Source organism: Nilaparvata lugens, chromosome 6 (genome assembly GCF_014356525.2).
Source record: "Nilaparvata lugens isolate BPH chromosome 6, ASM1435652v1, whole genome shotgun sequence".
Taxonomy (NCBI): Eukaryota; Metazoa; Arthropoda; class Insecta; order Hemiptera; family Delphacidae; genus Nilaparvata; species Nilaparvata lugens.
Window position 1 is genome coordinate 52241068 of NC_052509.1, and position 21250 is coordinate 52262317.

At 33.5% G+C, this 21250-nt stretch overlaps 1 protein-coding gene across 4 annotated transcripts in view; it reads left to right on the plus strand.

Moving 5' to 3' along the window:
• Window positions 1–21250, plus strand: part of LOC111064347 (inositol polyphosphate-4-phosphatase type I A) — a 47805-nt gene that overhangs the window by 12434 nt on the left and 14121 nt on the right. For all 4 annotated transcript variants that reach the window (XM_039431211.1, XM_039431207.1, XM_039431206.1 and 1 more), the window contains 11 exons: window positions 430–591; window positions 1571–1732; window positions 2858–3060; window positions 4180–4340; window positions 6094–6277; window positions 7117–7207; window positions 7424–7537; window positions 8733–9370; window positions 9737–9902; window positions 10887–11120; window positions 18152–18369. In XM_039431211.1, coding sequence (XP_039287145.1) covers window positions 430–591; window positions 1571–1732; window positions 2858–3060; window positions 4180–4340; window positions 6094–6277; window positions 7117–7207; window positions 7424–7537; window positions 8733–9370; window positions 9737–9902; window positions 10887–11120; window positions 18152–18369 — 2333 coding nt within the window. The remainder of the gene's footprint in view (window positions 1–429; window positions 592–1570; window positions 1733–2857; window positions 3061–4179; window positions 4341–6093; window positions 6278–7116; window positions 7208–7423; window positions 7538–8732; window positions 9371–9736; window positions 9903–10886; window positions 11121–18151; window positions 18370–21250) is intronic.

The following is a 21250-nucleotide window of genomic DNA, read 5'->3' on the forward strand; positions in this document are numbered from 1 at the left end:
CGAAAGACTTTCAAACGATTTATGCAGAAAACTTTGATAATTCTGATCTCTTAAATTCAATAATATTCAATGACTGAATTCGTGTTCGTTTGTTAATTATGGATGTTATGTCAGATCCAAGAAATGGATGATGGAAGGCAAAATTCTTTTAGCTCTATCAAGTTTCAGTTTAAAGACGTTCATATTTTATATCCATAACATAATTAATAGCCGTTGAATAATTGATTAATATAAAACGTAGTCTATAGATTGATAATTGTGCAGGTATTGAATGTGAAATTTTATAAGTCAGATTTGCATAAACATATTATGTATTATGCATACAAGTATAATTATGTATTATCCATCATATTATGTGAGTATTTTTGGTTGCATAAACATATTATGTACTTGAAACTCTGAATCTGAAATGCTGAATTTGTTTTGCAGAAAAGCAGTAACCCCAATTTTCTCAATACAGTACGATTTCGAGCTAGTGATGGCTTGACGTCAGACTCTCGAATACGATTTATTGCCTACGATGTTTGTGAACCTGTCTCTCAAACTGCCACTCCGATTGGAAGCTGTACGTTGGTACTTGGTGCTCTCCAGGTGAGTTATTGACAATGCTTCTTTTAAGAATTGGATTTAGCTGTTTACTTTTCTTGAATTATGTTTTCTATTATCATGTACAGAGTTTGGAAAGATGTTACATTATTGAACCGTTTGAATTTGACCGGTAAATGAGTTCACTCAACAACTATCTTGATAGATTACATAATTATTCAAATCTCACATTGAGTTGGAATATGAGTTGGAAAACCACATTGAGTTGGAATATGAGTTGGAAAACCACATTGAGTTGGAATATGAATCTCGTGTAGAGAGCAGTCAGCAGAACTGATAAAATTCATAGTTTTACCAGTATAATATTGAACCTGTTCATTTTCCTTGTTGGAATAGTTACAATAAAGACTTCGTAATAGACCAATTTCAATTTGAAAATAAATCCCTTCCTATTGATTATTTAGGTTTTCATTAGCCCTTGGAGTATTATAATTTTATCCTCGTCAATTATTGTAAATCAAGTAAGAGTTCAATAATTGGAAGAGAAAAATATATTAAGATTCCTAATTGTTTGAAATTCTAAAATATAATAACTTAATCTATAGGCTATAAATTCACAATCTTCGAAAAAATTGAAAGTTACTCTAATAGGCTTTACTGAAATCCGCTCATCCCAACTAGAATAATTCCTAGGCCTTATGAATCATTTTTCCATTTATTGGCTACTGACAACTAGTGAATGATAATGGATAATCATTATTGGTGTTAATATCGATTGAATATTATTATTGAATTGAAAAGTCGCACATAACCTTTATTTGAACAATTTATTTTATGAAATTGGGATGAAAAGAAGTTTTGGACTGTAGTCTGTTTCTTTGTCCTCAAGTTGATTGTAAATGATGAATAAATAAATAAATATTGCTCAATCTACACGAGAATAAGGTGTAACATCCATATCTCCGATATCATCAATTATTGTTGTTCACCAGTAATAACATTCTGAACGTTTCGAGTGTTTCAGGAGTCGGAAAGAATTCGAATTCCTTTGAAATCGAGCTCTTCATCGACGGTTGGGTTTCTCAGCCTGAATATCTGGTCTCTGGAAAGAGAGGACAACAATAATCCCAGCACTGAGTCGACGCCCTGTCGAATACCGCTGCAAAATGATAAGGATACCAGCTCAGTAAGTAAACAGTTCTAAACAACTTACTTCAACAGTTTTCTATAATAATTATTGTCGACGTATATTCCAGCTTAGGCTTCCAGTTTACAGTCCCAGTTTTCATATGAATTCAGTTTATTTTTATCATTCTTTCTACATAATATTACTACATTCTTTCTAAAAATTATTCAAAGATCTATTATGAATCATTAATTCCTAGTACTTTTTGGATAACTCCAAATTTTTTATGTAAAATACTTATCTTCAGTCGCATTCTATCAATTACTGTTTACAAGCACTTCCTTCTTATTCAAGATTAGTCTCATTGAATAATTTTATTCTTATTTCCATTGTACTTTGTTTGTCAGATAGATCGATGATTTTATTGCAACGGCTTCTTGTTCTTCCAAAGCAATACATCTTTGTCTGCTTTGAAATTATGTAATTTATATTCTCTTCGTAATTATTCAATCAATCAATCATTTAACATAACACAACTTTTAGAAAAGTATACAGGCTTAAGCCCAAAACGGTTCCAATTATAATTTATACGATAGTCCAAATATAGCTAGGCTATGTGTTACTATGGTTATGTGTTAGGAATTATGATAGTTTCCACTATGCAAATTTCCATCAAACTATTTATTTTCACGATTCATTTCTCTATCAGTTGTGGTGTATCGGAACTATTGTACTATATGCTGAAGTTGAATACATCCCACTTCATTGCATAACAAGCCTGCTCTCAATATACCTGTATAACATAGTTAGTCATAAGGTCCTAGCTTGATCCTTTCACACTCACTGTTAACAGTATTTAAAAATATATATATATAATATATATATATATATATATATATATATATATATATATATATTCATTTTACACTATTTACGATATTATATAGTATACCCCTCACTGTTTGCAGTATTTTTCAGTCATATAATTTTTATTATTCGTCTTCCTTTTTCATTCAATTTAACATTTTTAAAACTGTTTAATTTCCTAAATTTATTTCTGGAAACTTTTCTTTTTATTTCCTAGAGCTACTACAATACAATTATTAGAAATCTATAATAAAGACTCATTATTAATCAAATTGAACATACAGCTGAAACTAGGCTAAATGTATTTGTATTTTTCAGGTTTATTGTCATCGAAGATCTCAATCACTGCCGCCTAGATTAGGAACGAAACTGAAACTACCTCATCAAGGCCAGCTGAAGCTGCTGTTCGCCAATGCTTGCGTGCAGACCTACCGCTTCCACTCGGGTCTGGGCGGCGACATCAGTGTGCATGAAATCATGGCCGAGAGCCAGCTCTGCTTCCAATTTCCCCAGCATTTGTTGTGAGTATCACAATTTATTAGCCTAATTATTGTGATTTTCAGAGTGGATAGTGACATTGAATAGAATTTCCATGGACTCAAAGTCGTTTCTTTTAATAGATTGTAGTACAGTTGGAGAGTTCGACAATCCTTAAAGCCTGGTTTTCATTAGTAGAGTTAGTGGTAGTTCCTGGGTAATTAGTTCCTTTAGTTTCCTGGGCAAGTACTAACTATCTTGTGAACTTTCCCAATGAAAATGTTCATGGTAGAGTACTAGTTTTTAGTAGAGTAGAGTGGGATAGTACTTTATCACTTGTCTTCCCCCACCACCGCTTCTCACTCTACTCTACCACTACTATGCTAATCAAAACAGTCTTGAGCTGGTAGAGTAGAGCCGTGCCGTAGGCTATCAAGTTTAAGAAGTATTGTTATTTATTAAAAAGTATCCATAAAGTGTTAATAAGTGTTTAAGTGTTAATTTATTAAAAGGTATTGTCAATTCGAGGTTAGTTCTGTTCACTAGACCACATACTTTATCTACTATTCTCAATTGTAGTGAAAACAGTTACTCGACTAAGTAAGTAGAGTAGAGTTAGCTCGGTAGAGTTAGTATGCCAGTTACTCGACCACTATCTCTACTAGTGAAAACCAGGCTTAAGTCCTTATTTAATTAGAAGTAATTGAATAAACTGTAACTGAGTGATGTGTGTTATCAATTTAGTTGGTCAAGTTGTAGTAGGGGTACATGTATTTCTGTCTTAAGCACACTGCACACGGAGACAATAGTTGCTTCCACTAAAGTGCACTAGCTGGAACACAGAACACAGCTAGTAGGAACACCGATTTGGAAATGCCATGATCATTTGAGTTCTGGACATTTGCAATTCCGCGTTCCTGCGACATCTGATGGAGAGTGAGAGGAAGGAGGAGAAAGAGTTTGAGAGAAAGAGAAAGAGGGATTGAGGAAGAGAAAGAGTAAGAGAAAAAAAAGAGGGTGTGGAGAGAAAGAGACAAAGGAAAAGAAAGTGAAAGAGAGAGAGAGAAATACATATAACGAGATTGTCCCTGTGTACAGGCTGTTTAAAATAATTAATTTCTTTTTCAAGGAAAAAGTGATTGTATTGTGTAATTGTTTTGCAGAGGTTTGTGGATCCAAGAGGAGAAGGAGCTTCTGCAGGAGGTGGCGGGGATGGGGGAGTTGGTGGAGCCTTGGCACACGCGCCAAGTGGAGCTGCTAGACAGGCATCTCCATCTGCTCCATCTCTATTCACAGGCCAAGGAGAACCTTACTGCTCACAAAGGTGAACTCAATCATTCTATTATCTATTCCACGTTTGTTTGGATAATTTCTCCTTGGAAAATTCATAGATGTTTGAAGATAATATAATTTTTATTCAATTCATCTATCAAAAAGATATGTCAACATCAATAAAGGCAATGAAAAGAATGAAACTCTCAGGCTACAGAGAACCTTGATGCTCACAAGGGTTTGTTCAAACATTCACTCTTTATCCCAAGTTCGTTTTTGAGAATGATTAATTCTAAATATGTATTGATGATTGCAAATAATCTTCGTATTCACTTGATTTATTGTTAATAAAAATACCATACAAATGAAAAAAATAAGGATAATTCTTTTAATTCTCAGGCTGAAGAAAATTTTAAACGCAGAGGCTTCCAATTATTAAGTTGCTCGTTCGTTTTTGAGAATTTATAATTTGCATAGATTTTTGCTTATAATCTCAAATTTAATCAACTTATTCACCAAAAATGAAATTCATAAGAATAAAATCAGATGAGAAATTGTCAACCGCTATTTACTTTCCTTGACTACTTTTTTATACTATAGGGATACTTTCACTATCCATTAGGAATTTTGTGAGAGGAATAATAAAACGTGATTTTGTATAAAAATCAAACCTAGGTACACTTTTTATATTTTATTTTTATTTCTGTAAACAAGCCCTTTAAAACATGAATGTATTTCAGTGGTAGCCCTATGTGGTGGGTGAAAAGTCCGAGAACGGCTTAATATCTCATACACAAAGGTAATTTGACGGTGGGTGTGATTGGGGATCCTACTCAAATTGAAATTCACTATGACTTTAAAAATCTGGTCTGCCATCTTGTATCCGCCTTTTTGAATGCAACTTATTTTTTTCAAATGGAAACGTGGTCATGCGATACATGATTTCGATACGGAGTTACAAGGAAAAATGAATGGCGAAAACCGCACATTGGTATCTCAAACCGTTTCGAAGATATTCACATTATTTATCAATGCCTTTCAAAGCAGAAAGGAGAGAAAAAGTATGAGAACGGCTTAGTATCTCATAATATTTTTTATTTCAAGGTGGGTGTGATAGAGGATCCTATTAAAATCGAAAATACTACTTTACTGTGTCTTGAAAAATATGGTCCGCCATTTAGAATCTAACTTTATTTTTTTTATTAGGAAGGTTGTCATGTGATACATGATTTCGATAAGAAATTCCAAGACAAAATGAATGGCGAAAACCGCACATATTACATATACATGATATCTCAAACCTTTTGGAAGATATTCACATTATTAATCAATACCACTTATGTATTCCATTTCTGAATTTGCATAGTATTGATTGATATTGTGAATATCTTCCAAACGGTTTGAGATATCGATGTGCGGTTTCCGCCAATCATTTTGTCTCGGAATTCCGTATCGAAATCATGTATCACATGACAACCTTCCTATTTAAAAAAATAAAGTTAGATTCAAAATGGCGGACCATATTTTTCAAGACACAGTAAAGTAGTATTTTCAATTTGAGTAGGATCCCCAATCATACCCACTGTCAAATTATCTTGTGTATGAGATATTTAGCCGTTCTTGGACGTTTCACTCACTCTGTATAACAGATTAAATTCTAGTATAAATATAGGTTTTTTATCTATGACTTCTGAACAAGCTTTTGTATCACAGTATGACTCAGAAAATAGTTTCTATTCCACTATATAATCTGTTGAAGGATTTTTGGGTAATTCAATACGACTTGGTATTTTGTGTTTTGACAGGTGCATTGTTCAAGCCAAGCTCTCGCAAGAGTGACCGCTCGCTGGAGTTTGCACCAATCAACCTCCATTTGCAACGAATGTGGGTGCAGAACGAAACGCTGAAGAAGTGCGACTTCTACGACATAATCACAGTCGGCGCCTTCACCGCTCACTCTCACAAGTCGAAAAATGGCGGCCTCATCAAGTAAGCATGTCCCTATAAATTGTTCAATGTGTTTTACATTAAATTACAAATCAAAGTGTTCATAGTTCAGGTGAGCTTATTGAATAATGTGTGACAATTTGAAGAAAATAATCAATTTTAAAAGCTCAAAAAAAGTATTTTGAAAATGGGAAGGAATGTCATAGGAGGTCATGGGCTTCATGCAATTAACAAATAAAACCGAGACAAAGGGAGCAAATGAAATATACGTATAGGAATCTATCCTCTATTCCGTTCAGTTTGATCTGTTCGAATTGCTACTAGTAATATGTAAATAATGAGCTGAACAAGGTTAATGTGTTCTTTGATGACAACTGTATCTACCAAAGTATTATTCACCTGTACAAATTTAAAATTTGTTTTCAAACTCACTCATCAATGTCAGTAGAGAAATCAGATTATCCTTGAACTGTTGACGATTTATAAAAAAATAGCTGGTTACTTCTACGTGGATAAAATAATTACATGAACAAAAATTATGCGCTTATTGGGATTAAAACCTGAGGTTGAGTGGTAGAGGACTTAAAAGTCCTAACTCCGCCTAATAAAGAATTTTTTCATTTCATTTCATTTCAAAACCTACAAATCGTTTTATATCATTCATCAAATTAATGTTCAAAAGTCCTTAAAATCTGATATCAGTAGTTGAGGAACACGTTTCTGCTCCAGTTTAAATCCTGATCAATATTCATCTTATTTAATTATGATAACATTTTGTGATCTAAGATTTGGGAGAAATATTAATACAAAACCACCAATATTAATCTATTTTAATTATTAGCAAGAATCAAATCTCTGAATTATTGTATTTCTCTCTCCAGATTGTTACAGCAATTGAAAGAATCGCCCACCAGAAGTAACGTATCTCCTCCAGGAAACACCAAAATCGCTATGGCTAATGACACTATTCAGGTGAGCACTTTATATTTTATTTGACCAATTAATTCATTTTTCTCGAAATTCTCCTTTTTTCTTGATTCTCAATATTCATTTCAACTATGCGTTCATTGTAATTGCTCTGTGCCAATCAGAAGTGAACAGTAGATCACATTTGTAATCTAACAAATATCACAAAAATATGTGAATCTAACATGATATACCTATTATATTGAATTGGTACATTTTCAGGCGATAAAACAATTGAGACGTGAAGTAGTAGACGCTATGAGAGCTCTGATGAAGTTGGCCAAAGAGAAGCAGACCGCTGGAATGCTACCGATTTGTGAGGATATGATTTCAAAGGTGAGTCAGCCTATTCAAATCTTCTTGAAATAAATTACTAGTCATTTTTCATAAATCTTGGTCAAGTGTTTTAATGGATGATGTCCACATAAACTTTTTACTTCTGCAAGGACGACATAAGCAAAAAATTATGTGCCTATTAACATCAGATACTGTTGTTGGTGAGATGTTGTGATATATATCCATAATGAAAACACTGGGATAATTTAAATTAGTGAAATTTCTGACAACATCCCAGTGTTTTCATTATGTGCTTATTGTTGGGATACGAACCCATGACTCTCCCAGTAAAATCCCATCAAAAATTTATGTAGTGCCTCATCTAATTATTGAGCTTTCGGAGTCCGTTTATTTTTTCTTACTAAATTTGATATCCTCATCCATTCAGATTTTTTGTACAATTTTATTGTGAAATTTTCCATAAATGACTTCCCATTTTCACAAGCTCCAAACCGTTTGTTAATTTAATCAATTCTCTAGTTCTCCTCATACAGCATTATTAATCATTCAATCATTGATCTACTACAATCATAACAATGATCATTTCTTTAAAATCTGATGAAAACTTTTTTCCTAAGAACCTCCACAAATATGTTTTTTTATGAACTTGTTTATACATGATTCCATAACTACACTTATTACATTCAGTGGAACCCTCATTCATCAAAGTCTAATGTCTTAGAAACTAGAATTAAAGAATGTATCTTGATTACAAGAATACTATTCCATATGCATGTATTATTTATGCTTGATTTGTGAAGATGTTCTATTCTATAGCCATGCATTATTTATTCTATACTGTGATATGCGACTACATTATGTATATGTATTTGGAGATTTTCCAGTAATTGATGAATATTGTATACTACTACAGTCATGAATCTATAGTGTGGTTCATATTGTTGCTCTGTTGTATCGGATACATGTGGAACTTCTCCATAATCGAAAAACACTGTTCTTTTTATCAAATAAGAGCAGATTTGACTACAAAACAGTGGTTTACAATAGTTGTTTGGCGTTTAGTTTCAATGCAGAAGTTCAGAATGCGTTTGTATCAAAACGATATGGTTATCTTCTACATTACTACTACAAAACAGCAACTTGAATAAATCTTTTTCATCACCACAAAAAAACAGCAACTCTATTACGTTTTTGTACTACAATACAGCAACTTGATGCTACATTTTTATTGCAGACACGAATTCTGCTGAGCCTCTGGGATCCAGGTCTAGTGGAAGAGGCGCTGTCGTTTGTGGAAGAGCACAAGGTGTCCATCTCGGAGGAGACGACGAACACGAGTGGCGAGGAGAGCCTCACTCTTTCCCCCTTTAAGCGCATCACACAGCAGCTCAGCTTCAACGAACTCAAATCGCCCGACCTTGACGAGCTGGTCACTCCGGACAGTCCACGCTGTCTGAAGGGGTTCTGGGACGTGCCTCGTAAATCAAATCTAGAGCAGCAGGTTCACGATGAAGATGACGACGTGGAAAAACAGTTTTCCGCTTTCCCTGACGCTGACGACGACGATAGAAGCTATGGGAAAAAGTCGTCGATTGACGAAAACTCAAACGTGGCCACTGATGACAGTCGAGATGATGATGAAATCGAGAATGAGTTCCCGGTGATGACTAATGGCTTCGACTGCGAGATTGGTCGCCGGTTTCTGGACACGCATGCCATGTGCAGCTCTCCGTCGGCCAACTATTACAAGCCGACCGATGAACCCGAGCCCTGGGACCTCACCCAGCTCAATATCGAGGCTAGCGTCATGTGTCTCGTCAGCAAGGTCAAGTTTCTCTGTGGTCGGTGCGGGTCGCCAGCTGTCAGGCTAAGGTAATTCAATTCAATTTATTTTCACACACACACATACACACACACATACAAGTTTGATACACATCAACAAAAAGAATACATGCAAACAACAAACAACAATACACATTAAAACAAAATAAAAAGATAGTGGTGCAAAAGAAAAAAGGGTGGAGGATTGATGGGGTTTCCCAACTATGATAATTCATGTACTAGAATATTCATGTACTATAATTCATGTACTGTTTTTTATTCTACTTCTGATTTAGGCTAGAGGCTATTAAAAGTATTATTCTTTGTCTTTTGGGACAGTAAAAGTTAACAACCATCAGTAAACTAGGAAGTTATCTCTGAATGACTTTTGTTAAACACTTGTGATGTGATGTGCAGGACTCAACGAAGCATCGGAAGGTCGAGGAGTTTCCGCAGCGATCTCTCGTCGCATCAAGACGTGGTGACTAGTCAACCATCCAACACCACGGCTGCCAACGGAAGCACCATTGTCACGCAGCCCAGAGCCATGCGTACCAACAGTGACGATGCTATCAACAAAGCGGTAATCCACTGTCTTTTACACCTTCTATTTTAATCACTTATAGGTCTATAGGAATGTTGTTGCACATTTCCTATAATACAAAATACATTGGACTATATGAATAAGTTGACTTTAATGAAATGATGACACATTTTGAACTGAAATATGGCTAACAACTAATAAACTAATACAAGTTGAATACAAGTTGCTAAACACATGTTCCACAAGTGTGGAAAATAGCAGATGATTCGCATCAGGTTTATGTTTATAGGTTTATAGAAGATATTGGAGATATTTTTGTTTTAGCTCTACAGCCCGGTGTGGGCTTTGGCCTTCTCCACAACATTCCTCCAAGCATCTTCATCTTCTATCAATCTTCTCAATCCGTATTAAATCATCGCTGATCTCATCTTCCCATCGTATTATCGGTCTGCTCCTTCTCCTTCTCGTAAAGTTTCTCTTGGAGCACAATTTTTGGCATTCTGTTTTCATTCATCCTGTAGACATGTCCGAACCATCTTAGGTCTCTGTGCCTTTACAAATCGTATTATACTACTAAAACAGCTGGTCAATCTTCGTTTAAACGTAGATGGTGCATATGGGTCTTAATCACTAGAAGAACATTTTGAAATTTATTAGAAATTGATACCATTTTGAATACAAAATTCTCAGTACTGATATATTAGATATATTTATTGATTAAAAGAAACAAAAATGTTATCTTATAATATATAAATTGTCCAGTCACCGAAGGGCTACAGAGGAAAAGTTTGGAAGACAGTTTTCACTTTATATTAGGTCTGTCCTAAAACGGTCAATGAATGTTGTTGCAGTTGGACTGTGCCAGAGTGCTGCTCAACAAGTTCAAGTTCACTTTATATTGGCTCTGTCCTAAAACGGTCAATGAATGTTGTTGCAGTTGGACTGTGCCAGAGTGCTGCTCAACAAGTTCAAGTTCACTTTATATTGGCTCTGTCCTAAAACGGTCAATGAATGTTGTTGCAGGTGGACTGTGCCACAGTGGTGCGCAACAAGTTCACTGAAGGCCTGGACTTCGCGACGATGACTGATTGGACGGTGGAGCTGCGGCCGAGCATGCGCAAACTGCGTCAAGCCATGGACGGCCTACTGAAGACGGCACGCCTCACGCACAGTGTGTTCCGCGTGCAGGAGGATCGGCGAGCCGCGCAACGAACGTGCAACGTGCGCTACCGACGTCATGTCTGCTTCTCGCAAGCGGTCAGTCTGCACTTTACACATTCTTATTAGTATCCTATTAGGTACAGTATCTAAGGTACAAAGCTGGATCCCCACATATCAGTAGTAATAAGTCGAATTGAATTGCTGCCTTTATTTAATCCTGGGAGGGCAAAGTTAGGGCGCAGCCGGCCCCTACACTTAACCCTTCAATACAATACTAATTCACAAGCTAAATTAATATAATCATGAACATCGCATCAAACAAATAAATTGAATACATTCCCAAGGTTCCCAACGAAAACCTTCCCAAGGCTGCTCTTTTTTTACTCATCCTCTGTATGATCTTCAGATGTTTAGGATGCAATTATAAATTGAATTTAATTGAAACATAAACACAATATGCACACACATGTTCCGGGTCAGGGAGCGTTCCAGCCGAGTCCACCACCTCTGATCCACCTCAAGACAGCCGCGCTGAACCGACAATATCCCTCAATAAGCCTCAGCTCAGGAGGCAGAGAATTCCTTAAGCCACAAGAAATAGAAATAGCTTTATTGACAAGGACATTTTCAACAATTCATGGTCAACGTCATGTACGAAATTTCAAAGTCACAATATAAAACGTCTAGATTTGACTTCCATCATAAAATCAAGTTAATAAAATATCATGTGAACAGATAAAGAAATAATAGCCTACAGTATATACATTAATTTTGATACTATTATTATTATTATATTATTATTATTATTATTATTATTATTATTATTATTATATTATTATTATTATTATATTATTATTATTATTATTATTATTAAAATAGATATTCTTGTGCTTAGCGAAATTAATATTAATAGTGAAGAAACAAATTTGTATGGAATTCAGGGTTTTACAAGTCTATTTAAATGTAGGTCCGATGGGAGAGGGGGAGGTGGATTGGGAATTTTTTACAAAGCAGGTATTAAAGTTGAGAAAAATGAAATAGATTTTGTTTCTGCTGAATTAATATCTTTTAAGTTTTGTGATAGAAATACGACAATAATAATCATAGCTATTTATAGACCACCTAATCAAAATGTGAATTTATTTAATGAAGAATTAGAGAGGCTTTTAACATCAGAAAGAATGAGTCAAAAAAAAAAACATTATCATGGTAGGAGATATAAATATATGTTACCTGTCAGATATGTATGGTTCAAATAATTATATAAGTGTACTCTACTCTTATGGTTTATACAATACTATACAAAAGCCAACTAGAGAGGAAACATATGGTAACACAGTTGTATCATCATGCCTAGATCATGTTAATGTAAAGTTAGATCCTAACAACTCTTATATTTCATTTTTGATTGAAAGCAAAATTGCAGACCATTACTGGACAGGGATTAAATTGTTAGAAACATGTACAGATGGTACACACCAGACTATGGAAAATGAATATAAAAGTGTCATTTTAACGGGGAGAGTAAATGAATTGATTCAAACTGAAAATTGGTGGCCGATTCTAGACTTAAGAGAACCATCAGATATTTATAATGATATAGTTCAGAGGTTCGAAAATATATATGCTAAAAGTGTCATAAAGGTTAAACAAAAAACTAAGCAACTACATAATTCCTGGTTCAATGATAGAATTAAGCTGATGATAGAGAGAAAGAACTATTTATGGCAAATGGTTAAAAGAGATAAACATAATGTGGATTTGAGAAATCAGTTTAGAAACATACGAAATAAGTTAACAGACATGATTCGTAATGAGAAAAGGAAATATTATTATAGGGCTTTCAATGATAACTCCAACAATACTAAGAAAATTTGGGAAATCATCAATCATTTTATAAATAAGAAGAATAGGCCGTCTCTAAAGGAATCAATTAAGTTAAATTTCAATATCAATGAAGATCATCAAATTATGAACCTAACAGAGAAATTTAAAAACAGCTTTAAAGAAAAAATAGAAGAAATTACAACAGAAATGAACGGGCAACACTTTGATATAATACCATATTTAAAAGAAGGTAACTATACAATAGGGGATAGGATGAGTATGAATTTTAAAAAAATGAAAGAACATCAACTTTATAGTATCATTAACAAACTAAACAATAGATCATCTGCAGGACCTGACAAAATTAGGCCAAAAGATATCATAAATAACATTTTCTATCTAAAGCTGATCCTGATGCATTTGATTAATAGGATAATTGAAACAGGAAAAATACCTCAGCGTCTAAAAATAACACATCTCAGACCAATTTTCAAGAATGGAGCAAAGAAAAATGTAGGTTCTTATAGGCCAATAGGATCAATCTCAGTAATTATGAAAATTCTAGAACATTTCATCTGTATGCAATTGAATCAATACCTGATCAATCAGAACATAATAAATAATGCTCAATATGGGTTTATTCCAAAAAATCAACAATAGATTTATTAGAAAAACTAACAGAAAATATATTTGAAGCTTTAAATGACAATAAATTTGTCATAACTGTTGCAACAGATTTGACAAAAGCATATGATTTGGTTAATTATGAAATTATGTTACAAAAAATCAATAGAATAGGTATTCGTGGAAAGCTATTCAACTTGTTTGAAAACTATTTTGAAAATAGAAAAATACATGTTAGTATAGGTGAATATATTAGTACCGATTATAATCAATCCTGTGGACTTATTCAGGGCAGCATTTTGTCTCCTGTTCTATTTAATCTGTATGTAAACGATCTAGCTAGTCTCAGTTTCAAAAGTAAGGTGCTGCAGTATGCGGATGACAACCTGCTATATATGACACACACTGATCTAATAATGGGCATAAGATACATGCAAGAGGATCTCAATTTGGCTAATAAATATTTTTCAACAACGGTATCAAGATAAATTCACAGAAAACAAAGGTAATTATATTTAGAAATCCTAGAATTAACGTAGGTTTGTACAATTATAAACTAATTTGCCATAAAGCAGAATGTCTAAGATATAATAATTTGAGAAACACATGCGGGTGTCAGCATTTGGAATACAGTGAGAATATTAAGCATCTAGGAGTTGTTTTTGATGCAGACATGAAATTCAATTCACACAATAATAGGATGCTGCGAATTATGAAAGCTGCTTTATACAAATGCTCTAGAATTAGCCACTGTTTTCCAATAAATATTAAAAGAATTATCTATTTCTCTATGATTCAAAGTATAATATTCTATGGTATTACAATTCATAGTTTAGCACCAGTGTATTTGAGACAGCCGTTGTATGATGTAGTTAGAAGAGTAGCAAATACATTATTTAATGGAGTCGAGCTTGGAATATTGGGTATTATGACACCAGAATCTCTCGCAAAATACACTGATTTGTCCAGACATTATTTTGAAGATGAATTAAGGGAAATAAACGAAATAAGTTATGGTTTGAGAAATAGGCTATTTAGAGCACAGCGTTATAATAATAATTATGGTAAGAACCTATTAAAATACAGAATCCCTTACCTGTTGAACGATTTGCCACCAGAATTGAAAAATTTACAAAGAAATGAAATAAAAACTAAACTTAAGAATTATTTTATAGGAATTGTTTGAATAGAAATATATGTTGAAGATTATTGATAATATTCTAATAGGTTAGTTAGTAGATAGGTTAGTTTGCACATAGTAGACAATAACAAACTGCACTGTACAATGGGAAATGGAAAAGAAAAAAACTATGGATGAATAAATAAATAAGAATGATTTTAATATTGTAAACAAAAAAGTGCTTTAGAAGCAGTGAAAATGATTAAGAGAGTGTATATTACAGTTGTAGTATAGGCTAATAAATGTTTTTTTGGAGGATAGGTTATGTTTTGTATTCTATGACTGTGTGTGTTGTAAAATTATTGTTGATGTGCATGTTGGTTCAGCTAGTCAGCTGTTCACAGCCACCTAAATGCAAGAGACAATAATGTCTGCAAGGTTGATCACCGATTTAGTAGAATATAGAGTGACTAATGTTGTGATTCAAGTGGTAGAAATTAGAACTTTAATATAATCCCAGATAGACTTTCAATTTAGTTTATTGAACACTTTACAAAAATTTTCATTTGCAGTGTTATTATGGAATGTATAACTATTATGATGTAGTATGAAATTTGAATACTCCTCAATTAGCTCTAAGCTAGAGGAGCAACAAAACACTGTATGTATATGATACTATGTAACTTTAAATGAAATAAATTGAAATTGAAATTGAAATTGATATTATTATTATTATTATTATTATATTATTATTATTATTATATTATTATTATATTATTATTATATTATTATTATTATTATTTTATTATTATTATTATATTATTATTATTATTATATTGGCGTATGGCTTTGAATGGTGGGGAGACCCAAGGGTAGTTCCACCTCGCCTTATAAAGTCCAAAGTTCCCTAATGGGAAACCGGACACTGAGGCTACAGTGTGCACAATACTTTAAATTTACACCTTTCACTTCAAAATAAAGTATAATTTTTCCAATTTATATAGAAATAGTCAGTTACTTTATATGGTGTTTCGTTTATCAAAATTTTCTTCACTTTCATTTTAAAAGATGTCTTGCTCAAATTCTTAATAAAAACAGGCAGATAATTATAGAGTTTAACAGCTATATAAGGATAGAGTTTCTGAGAGGAGCTATGTTGATACCTATGAACTCTCAGACTGTTTTGGTTTCTTGTGTCATAAGGAATGTGGTCACAAGGAATGATTTATTAATTATTTACAGTCGTGTGAGTTGGGACAGCCAGTAGACGGGATCCATGCTTTGTTCCACCTCGATCAAAATCACCCAAATAGCGATACTCCACTGCCACATATTTAAGGGGGTTCAGTTTTTAAAATTTTGTGCAGGTTCTGTGCACATGCATGATGTGATCTACTTTCACGCAGCTTCATGAGTTTAAGTCTGTTTTCAGTCACATGATGCACAGTCTTCTCAGTTTTAGACTTTTCAGCTTCATGATTTTCAGTCTTAGGTGCACAGTAATTGTAATTCTGTGCAAGCTGTATCCTCTGTAAAAGTTGAACTGTCATGTCAAGAGTCACAATGGTTGAAGATTGGGAAAATCAGTCTTGACCAGCATAACCTTTATTGAGAAGGGAATGAAGTCAGATATCCTCTTCAGTGAAAGACTGGTATAGAAGAAACTTTTTGTGTAGTTGAGAAGTTGATATTGTGGTAATTATTCATATTGAATGAAAAAGACTGAGAAATTGTCAAAAAACCACTGATTTATTGATAATTAGAAAGACCGGTTTCGGTTATTACACCATTGTCAATCTCTGATAAACTAAAACTAAATACAAGAGCAGCAGAATTTATACTAGTAGGCGAGTACTGATATTGGTCAAGGGAATGAACGCCTGCCATTGGCCCCGCTAGACAGTCTCCTCCCACTCAACGGTGTGACAAAATGGCGGCTTAAGCAACAGAATCGCCAAGATAACAAAATTTACTTTCAGTACAAAAATAAGAACCAAGAAAACAAGTGTGAAAGATAATAAAACAAATATGTAAATGGAAAAACTATTGACTAATGTATGCTTACAATTTTATGATAAAACTAAATTCGTAGTGTTGTATTGGTTGAAATGAATCTGGTCATTCAAACTATACTGGGAATTTTCCTTAATTACTCTTGTTATTTCTAAAGTCTCTAGAATATTCAAAGATCTGCCTTTGTTATTAACATGCAGAAACTCAACATTCTCCTTAACTGTGAACTTGTGATTATTTGTTATCAAAAGTTCTGCAAAGTTAGATTCCCCATTTTGTTTATTCCAATCTCTGATGTGTTCTTTAATTCTACTTTTGAAACTTCTACCAGTTTGACCCAGTTTTGTACTGAAAGTAAATGTTGTTATCTTGGCGATTCTGTTGCTTAAGCCGCCATTTTGTCACACCGTTGAGTGGGAGGAGACTGTCTAGCCGGGCCAATGGCAGGCGTTCATACCCTTGACAAATAGCAGTACTCGCCTACTAGTATCAATTCTGCTGCTCTTGTATTAAATACAACTAAATTTTAGTTTTAGTTTATCAGAGATTGACAATGGTGTATTAACCGAAACCGGTCTTTCTAATTAGGCTATCAATAAATCAGTGGTTTTTGACAATTTCTCAGTCTTTTTCATTCAATAGTAAGAAACTATTATAAAATTCACAATTTTCAATTGACTTAAAAAATTTGGAGTTCAAAAAATTACATCAACCTACATAATTTTTTGGGTTACTAATTAATTCAATTAGAACTTGATAATTTGGAGTTCAAAAAATTACATCAACCTACATAATTTTTTGGTTGTTCAAAACTGACTACTACAACTCTGGGAATTCAAATAAATGTTTTTTATAAATTCACCTGTGATATATGTTTGGTTTTTCTAAGTGACCATTTGATTTCTAAGTTACAATTTACCTGCTTATTCCTTTCTGTAGCATTAATTACATTTCATATGTACTGTAAGTTCCTAGAATGATTATTTATGATCTTGGGAATTCATATAAATTTATTTATTTATTTATTCAATCATTCTGAATTACACAACTTACAGAAAAGTACCACAGGCTAAATCGCCCAAAACGGTTCCAATTCTAATTTACACAACAGTCCAAATATAGTTAGGCTATGTATAACTTCAAAATTCTTCAATTTACAATTCAAAACACATAATTCATCACACACAGATCATTTTTAAATTTAAAAAGTTCTAAATTGAATTAAATTAATTAAAAATAATTGTAAAGTTCCAAACTTTATGAAATTTTGAGACCGAAAAGACAAACACACTACTTAGAACTTATCACAGCTGACAACATTAACATTTACAGGATAATATTATTGTGATAAAACCCACTTGTAATAAAATTACTCTTTTTTGAAATCAAAATGGATGATTTTCTTCAATGACCATGAGTCACGCCATGACCTACCAAATATTCTTGGTTGGGAACCGCTGGTCTAGTGCAATGCTCTTAAATTTTCTTTCCAATTTTACTTATTATATTAATTTTATAATGACCAAGATCGTTTAATTTCCAGTTGACGTCGCTTGTGACCGCCCTCATGGCCAAACTATGGTGCCAAAAACCGGATCCCACCTTCTTGCTGATTCTGAGCTCAATCGGACCGTTGATCTCGTTCGAATGTCTGCTGAGTTACTTTGGCGATGAGATCGATATGTGGGGAGACATGTCTATTGCCGTCGAAGATCTTCGAACAGTTACTTTTACTCCTGTTCGTTGCCCGGCTGATATAAGGTGAGTCTTTTAATAATAATGTAATCACCATGATATTGTAGTTTATTGTATTAATTTTTGTATAATACCGTACTTTGATCTATGGAAATTCAATTTGTTTTGCTGACTTGTTAATTTTGAGTTGGTATATTGAAAGAATAAGCTTCAATTCTGTACATGAAATTTGTTTTTATTATTAAATTTTCTACATGTTTTGTCCAGTATTCTGGCTGGCATATTTTTGTCACAACTTTTCAAGTTTTCGTGATATTCGCTCTTGAAAGATTAGTGTGACATACACACACTTCGAATTATTTGCTCTTTTTGGCCTTATTACACTTGAACGCTCGATGAAAAAAATCCGTGCTGATTATAATACTAATATTTTAAAAATCAAATTAACTGAACTATTGAATCGGGTTCAGAACCTGTCTCCTTTAATAATACAATTCTTTTTAGACTGCCCATACTGTGAACTATAAAACAAAATAAGTCTATACTCTTCACCAGATCAGCCGGACTTACTGTCAGTCCTATCAAACGAGCTCTCCCCCAAAAATACAATTTTGGGGTATACATAAGCTATGCCAATGCCAAACATGACAGCCACCTCGAGTACATAATAATATTTTTTATCTATCGCACGAGCGCACGTTTGTTGTTAAAATATAGAAAAGCTACAGTCAATATCACGTAAAAAACAAATAAACAATCTTTCTGTCAATGACAGATGACTGCTCAATGAATATTTTAATTTATAACTCTAAAATCCTGATCAATCTTCTATACTTATAAAATTCTTATCTCACTGACTCACTGATCACGATTTCTGGAAAACTACTGGATGGATTGCAACAAAACTTAGAAACTTGGAATATAGCTTCCTCATACGTCCTAGGTGCTCACTAAGAAATCTTTTGTTGATATTTCAACTCTAAGGGTGGTTTTTAAGGCTGTAAAGTTCGTCTTTTAGCATGTATATTCTTCTTCTCCCAATCTCATAATTATAATTGAAATGTCCATATCATATGTTACTGTAGAACTATAATCTAGAGAGAGTACCTATTCGAAACAGTTGATAACTGGCGACCAATTAATAATTTTGTCAGGTTGGCATTAAGTTGAGATTATTTCATTAGGTTGGCACCAAGTTGAAGAATTAATTTGAATGCATTTATCGAGAACAAATTGATTGGGCACTGCTGCTTCAATCAGAGCTATTCCTGGGAGTATAGATAATTTTTATTTTTCATAAAACAAACTTTTATGACGGGAGTTGCTTTTATCAATCAATAATCAACTAATATCAACTAATTTTGTTTGTATATCCGACAGATCGCGAAAACTGCTTAAAGGGGTATTTTAAAAACTTCAGAAGTGTCCGTTGTGGAATCTGTTTGTGAAGAATGAGGAAACTCGTCCAAAATTTAACTTGGGCGAAAGAAAGGGGCTATTTATTAAAACGGCCAAATAGCTGTTGTTGCTTTTCCCAATGTGAAAATATCTTGCATAAAAGTAAGACTCTTTTCCCATGAATCAATTATTCCCAAACATTGATTGTTTCACCAAAGAAAATATAAGGTAGCTTTCGATAAAAATATTGGAGAATATGTATAACAGTTCGTTGACTGTCATTATTCCTCATTAATAGCATCAATGCTCCCCTTTCAAACAATGCTGACACATTGATGTGAATCTTACCATAATCTGGTTTCTTTAGATCAGATGAAGAAAATAATGTTGATGATCGCTACTGTTTCAATTTCAATCATGTTTGACATTTCTGCTTTTGATGCCAGCTGTTATTATTATGTGAAATAAGCTCTCATTGAATGAAATCATAATCATTGAAGTCAATAATTAAGTATACCAAGAAAGCAATTTGTTTGAATATGTGTGTTTGTGGATCTATTTTGGACGGATATCGAAAACGGCTCTAACGATTTTGATTGAATCAGGAATATATTGTGCTTGAAACAAAAAACATTATTTTGGAACAGGTCTCAACTCTGGGATAATTCGTTGAACTACCAGGAGAAAGGATTATTGGTCCCTCAAGTTGCAGCTGATCAGAAAAAAGTTTTCCATAGTCTGTTGAAAACGTAAGAAAGTGTGAGCAAATAAAAAACATTATAATAGCTGTAGTTGAGTTACCAAATTTGGCGACCTTATTTTAAAACATTGCAGTATTCATGGAACATCTGGATGAATCGGTTCAGAAAGTGACCGGATGATAGCAAAAGAAATTTAAAATCGATCTCTCCAAACATATGGTACTTGAATGTAATTGTGTTAAATATTAATGTTAATTGTGAGGTGATAGAAATGCGAATAATTTCTTCAGCTTCTGTTGTATTGGTTCCTCTGTTGCTCTATGTTTGTACTCAGCCAAGGCCTTGCGAGAGACAGTTGCACTGTCTGTTAATTCATAATCCGGACTAAATACCACGAGAATCAATCAGAGAAGCCTTCTATTAAAAAAAACCCTGCTCTGATTAATTCTCATGAAATTTAATCCTGATTGAAATTGAACATGCTTTTGTGCTACTGGGCCTGATATTTTCATGTTTCAAAATCAGCTAAAAACTAAATCGAAAAAAAACATAATATTACATCAGCAGCTCTTATTTCCTTTCATGATGTTATTACGACACAAGACAAACCTATTGATATTGATAGATCACAAGTGAATTCTAAAGTTGTAAATTTAGATAGAAATTAAATTGAGTTACATGTTAGTTTACTTCCAAATTTTCATTCCTAAGCTTTTGGTTTCAAGCTATGATCAAAGAAAGAAATCATATTCTTGTCACATCTTTTCTAGTTTTCGTGATATTTGCTCTTGAAAGATTAGTGTGACATACACACACTTCGAATTATTTGCTCTTTTTGGCCTTGTTAC